Here is a 5,241-nt window from a genome sequence, read left to right as displayed (position 1 = left end):
AAGGCATACATGCATTTCTAGGTCAGCAGAATAACTTTATGCTAAATGTGATGGTAAACACTGCCGTTGGCATTCTGCTACGTGCACTTTGTGCTTTTCAAATGCGGTAGCAGTGTTCCCTTATATAAATATCTGTTAATTGAGAGACTGCACTATAATGTAAATGTTCGCTGCTGAAGGGCGGTCTATTTACTTACTGCATTGCGTTATTTGGTCATTTCGATGCTTCACTGCAACAATTACGTTGTGATTGTTCGACTAAAAATATGAAGAAACCACGAACATCAGTTACAAAATGTATGGCTCTACGTTTGTTATATACGTTATCCCTGACAGGTCTGCTGACAGGTAAAAACTTTCATATATTTGCTATTTTTCATACAACGTTTTCTTTCTTTCTCTTGGCGCACTGCACTAAACATGCGCGCTTTTTAAGCTTTTCGTAGTTGTTTGATTTTAGTCTTTTTGAATGGAAACTAGCGCGTTGTTTTTCAGTAATGATGTTCAACTAATATCCGAGACTTTATTACGGCCAAGCCATTATATAATAGTACTAATGGTATATTTTGCTATAATTTTCAATAGTCCTTACAAATCCATTTGTAAAGTAGTACTCTGACATAGCAGTTGAACCCCTCCCGCCTTATCTTTACAGCCCACTGTAATGTTTATGTAACATTATGTAACATACTTGCCCAATTGTTTAAAGGAAATGTCGTGTGCAGTCGCACAATCGCACCCCTAAATGCTTGTCACTGCTCAAATTGTGCACAAGATTGTTTCAGCATGACATAGGAAAGCTGCTGTTACCTAGAGAACACACTTTTATACTACCACCTTTGATACTTTCAGAATGGCAGTAACGATCCCTTCATTTCTGAAATGACTCCTTAAAGTTTTTGTTATGTCATTGTACCGCCAATAGCACTGATTTATACAGATGCACCTATTTTCTGTCATTGAGAAAATAACCCAATGCCCATAAATGTTGTCAGTATTGATAAATGAAGCAATGCCTGAATATTATACGTGAAGATTGAGTGGAAGAACGCACCTGACAACTTCCACCTCCTCCATCCTTCAGCTTCTCCCTCATTCCTTCCTGCTATGCTGTCCCGCCCTCCTTTCCTTTCTAATGATCCCCATCATTGAGCTAGTAATAATAATAAGCTGAACAGAGATCGCATTCAACTGAAAATTCTTCCCACCCCCTATTTCGAGTTGAATGAGCAGCACTTAGCTGTTTTCATCTCATATAAATCGAATATCTCATAATTGCTGTCGACTAGCAATATAACCAAATCCAGGCTATTCGTGATTCTTTTGTTTTATTCTTTTCATGAAGTGCAATACAGAATTGTCACCCGCATAAGTTTCTTGAATTCATCGCAAATCGTTGAGTTACTTAATTTCTGCAGGTAGGTTTATCTCACATCGTCTACGCTGCGCACTTGTTAAATTCTGTGCTGAGATAAATTGTATATTATAAAAGTTCTATTGCAATTATCATCATAAAATTTCATGTCAACTGTTCAATTTTTTATAAATCTGAAAACGTATTTTATTTTCGAAACTATTTTCAGTGGAAGCCATTTTTTATTATTCGTATAATTTTGATTAGAAGAAAAACATTGATAAAATATAAATTATTGAATCACCTTGTACTTTCAAGCAATTAAATTACACAGCATGCATAAATACGCAGTGATAGCATTTCCGTTTATTTTTAGCAATTTGCGATGCTTCAGGTTAATAATATTTCCTTTTAGGTAATTTTAGGGAAAAATATTTGCATAACAATGCCATATTACGTACTAATAGGAAGTGTGTAAATAAAAACGTAATAAATTTCATCGTCTCGTTTCATAATGTTGCTCATAATGTTTATTTTACTGCGCTATTACTGATGGAAAATTAGTTTGTTCTTCCTGAGGCAAAGTAAATAGTCATTTGCATAATTTACTTAGTATTATACATCTAATCAGAGAACTTCGATTACATTAGGTTATTCAGTTCACTGCAATGCTGTCAATCTAGCACGTCGTCAACTATAATTGCGCTCTTCAACACCATCCATGAATAACTGGTAAGTTGGATTTGATATTTTGGTGGTGGTATGCTATGCATGTTACTTTGCATATATGGTGATTGGAATCTGGCGGGTGTTTTTCTAGTCTTATTATTGCTAAGTTTTATATACATCAGATGCTGAAGACGAAGAAGTATCTATTTCTGTTTTTTATTTATAGATGACTGCATTGATATAATTCACTTTTAGAACTTACATTATTTTATTTTCATATCAATGAATATAAAAAATCCTATCATGAGAAGATGATGCAACTATGCATCATAATTATTCTCATCTGCTGTTGATTTGCAATCTTGTTTATTCCCGTGAAATTTCAATGAAAATGATGGCCAACAAGCAGCTGCGCAAAATGATTATTTGCGAGATATTTAGATTGTAAGTTAGCAACGCCATCAGCGGCACATCTGTTATTGTATTCGTACGTGCAACGTAAAGTAAGTAATATTGTAGATTGGTTGCCTTTGATTTTAGTAAATTTGAAATTTAAATTTTACATTAGAAATATAGCTTTTTAGATGTACAAGATAATACAACGCAATATCTGGAAAGAATGTGGGTAAAAAATATTTTGTTTATATGACACTAATTACTTATTAAATAATTTCAGCTTTCTTTATTTTTTGCTGAATTGTCTTCATTGGTATATCATCAAGGAGGTAATGCAACTGTATTTATTTCTGTTCTGTATATTATGTTGCGAGCGCTTTACATGAACTCAGGATGCGGTTGAAAAGATACTTAAGAGAAACAGCCATATTATAAAAAATGATTGAAACCGAATAACAGTGCATCACGATGATATTTGAATTTAATTCATTTTGTAATCCAATGCTTTATTTCGCTGTGTTATTTAGTATCTATTTTTTAGTTTGACTATTGCTCTGTTCATGTTTCTACCGTGATCAGTCATGAGTCTCAACAGTTCCGCTTTCTGGTTTTCTTCATCGTCACAATAAGAATGAATTTTATGCACTTTGTTATAGCAATGGGTTGTGTCAGTGCAGTGGAACCATTTCTACAAACTTGAATATCTTTCTCTAATGGTGGTTCACGTTTCCCTCAATGGATTGAAAAGATGTACAAAAATCTGTAAGTAATTGAGTATCTATAATATGTCACTATTATTAATGTCTTTTAATTCTACTTATATCTGATCTTGTATGCTTCTTGTTATCGAATTAAATAGTGTACGTCAACATAATTGAAACGTTTTCGAATTCCTGTTGCTCTTGCCAACATGGTATGTCACCTTTACCTCAATGCGTTTTAAATGTGCCATCACAAAAATAAGTATACATTTTGCCCATTATAGGGATGGAATACACCATCAACATTGAGCAGATATACGTTCATACTCCTGCGTTAGTTTAAGTTGGCTTAATGCCGTTATTCAGTATTGCTCCAGAAATCTGTGTGGCTTCGCTTATCACAGGGGTACGGTATAATTAAATAATGATTGTAATAGTAGTGTATAGTCGATTTGCGCTGGTTTTCGGATATCTCGCACAAGTCTGGTAGTGCGTGTTGCCATCAGTGCGTTTGGTGAGTATTTTTGTAGAGTATTATGTGAGTAGGTAAGTTTTAGTATTTTGTAAGTAGAGATTTTGTTTTTTATTGATGAGTGATAGTGTTCACACTGCGGTGTTGCTTATCACATGCTTAGGATGTTTAACTGAAAATTTCAGCGCGCAGCTGTTGAGATGCTTGCATCCTGAAGGACAAATGTTGTATGACTAGCAAGTAGTTTTTCTACAAATTTGTATACTTAGTAATTAAGGAACAACGATGCACTGTTATTTGTCTTCAATTAATTTTTTATAATATGGCTGTTTTATATCAATTTTTACTTTTCTGCTTTTACATTTTGCATGCTTTACTTTTCAGCACACTTGTTTTGCTAATATTTTCAGAATCAAATTAAGTTTAGATATAGATGAATGAAAACGCTGCATTCTTTGGTAACTATTCTTTGGTAACATTGAAATGTGGTGTTTTTACAAAGATTCGTAATCATGTCGATAAATACGTCATCACAAAGCACTACTACCAGTTGATGCCGCTCAGTTTGGCGACGTATGTACATTTTACTTTTATAAACTGAAAGTTAAGTGTAAATTTTGCCGTTTTAGTTTTTCAGGTTTTTATAATTTTGCTTTTCATAATTTTTTCATAATTGCTTTTTATAATTTTTTACAATTATTGTTTGGTACTAGTGTTTTCAAGATTTTTCATTTAAGTTTAGGTAAGAATTCATTTTAGTTCCGGATTCAGAGTCAGTTAAAGGCAACATGGTGAAGTAAATAGCGTCAAGTGTAAATCTAAGTCTAAAAAGACAAGGAAGCTATGGGTAAGTATGAAGATAGGTAAGTAGTCTAATAGTTAAGGGTAAGTCAGGTAAGAATAGGTGTGAAGGTAAGTATAAGTGTGAAGGTAAGTATAACAGTGAAGGTAGGTAAGTAGTGTTTTTGGTGAAGTATAAGTGGAAAGGTAAGTAGTGTATAGGGTGAAGGTAAGTATAAATGTGAAGGTAAGTAGTGTTTTTGGTGAAGGTAAGTATAAGTGGAAAGGTAAGTAGTATTTAGGGTGAAGGTAAGTATAACTATGAAGGTAAGTAGTATTTAGGGTGAAGGTAAGTATAACTATGAAGGTAAGTAGTGTTTTGGGTGAAGGTAATTATAAGTGTGAAGGTAAGTAGTGTTTAGGGTGAAGGTAAGTATAAGTGCAAAGGTAAGTAGTGTTTAGGGTATGGTGAATGTACTTGAGAATATTGAAATTACAAATTTTAAAAAACCTGAGGCGATTTATTTACTAAGATATGCAAATTTTTAATAGCCTATGGGTAATATGCAAATTTTTATTTGCCTTAAGGCTACGCCTTAGGCTATGCCTCGGGCAAAATTCTGAAAATTTCGAATTTTTTAAAATATAGCCCCAGGCTTTACCCTCAGGCTATGCCCCAGGGCAAATAAAAATTTGCATATGCCCTAAGGCTATCCCCCAGGCAATTTATAGCACAATATTTACCTAAGGGGTTTTTTATGCAAATTTTTATCGCCTCAGGGTAATATGCAAATTTTATTTGCCCCTCAGCTACGCCTGGGGCTATGCTCAGGCAATTTTTGAAATTTTAGCAATTTTTGAAATTTAGC

At 33.7% G+C, this 5,241-nt stretch overlaps 2 protein-coding genes across 2 annotated transcripts; both read left to right on the top strand.

The window, feature by feature from the left end:
- The first annotated feature begins 2,116 nt into the window (after window positions 1–2,116).
- Window positions 2,117–3,119, top strand: Tsp_10974 (conserved hypothetical protein). Its single transcript, XM_003380951.1, has 5 exons — window positions 2,117–2,162; window positions 2,465–2,526; window positions 2,592–2,648; window positions 2,700–2,759; window positions 2,961–3,119. Exons 1-5 carry the CDS (start codon window positions 2,117–2,119, stop codon window positions 3,117–3,119), a joined length of 384 nt encoding a protein of 127 aa, XP_003380999.1.
- Window positions 3,120–3,472: 353 nt separating this feature from the next.
- Tsp_10973 (conserved hypothetical protein) lies at window positions 3,473–4,387 on the top strand. Its single transcript, XM_003380950.1, has 4 exons — window positions 3,473–3,526; window positions 3,568–3,651; window positions 4,026–4,169; window positions 4,352–4,387. Exons 1-4 carry the CDS (start codon window positions 3,473–3,475, stop codon window positions 4,385–4,387), a joined length of 318 nt encoding a protein of 105 aa, XP_003380998.1.
- Window positions 4,388–5,241: the final 854 nt, after the last annotated feature.

The sequence above is a fragment of the Trichinella spiralis genome, assembly GCF_000181795.1.
Source record: "Trichinella spiralis strain ISS 195 chromosome Unknown Scfld2, whole genome shotgun sequence".
Lineage (NCBI taxonomy): Eukaryota > Metazoa > Nematoda > Enoplea > Trichinellida > Trichinellidae > Trichinella > Trichinella spiralis.
Note: the sequence above shows the minus strand (reverse complement) of the source record. Positions and strands in the feature narration are given on the sequence as shown.

What these genes read in the sequence shown, in the direction of transcription:
- Tsp_10974 (XM_003380951.1), top strand. Translation starts at nt 2,117, where the DNA reads ATGCTATGCATGTTACTTTGCATATATGGTGATTGGAATCTGGCGG. An exon ending in TGGTGATTGGAATCTGGCGG is followed by an intron (nt 2,163 to 2,464) that starts GTGTTTTTCTAG and finishes CGAGATATTTAG; the next exon opens with ATTGTAAGTTAGCAACGCCA. An exon ending in ATTCGTACGTGCAACGTAAA is followed by an intron (nt 2,527 to 2,591) that starts GTAAGTAATATT and finishes ATTTTACATTAG; the next exon opens with AAATATAGCTTTTTAGATGT.
- Tsp_10973 (XM_003380950.1), top strand. Translation starts at nt 3,473, where the DNA reads ATGCCGTTATTCAGTATTGCTCCAGAAATCTGTGTGGCTTCGCTTATC. An exon ending in TGGCTTCGCTTATCACAGGG is followed by an intron (nt 3,527 to 3,567) that starts GTACGGTATAAT and finishes AGTAGTGTATAG; the next exon opens with TCGATTTGCGCTGGTTTTCG. An exon ending in TTGGTGAGTATTTTTGTAGA is followed by an intron (nt 3,652 to 4,025) that starts GTATTATGTGAG and finishes GTTTAGATATAG; the next exon opens with ATGAATGAAAACGCTGCATT.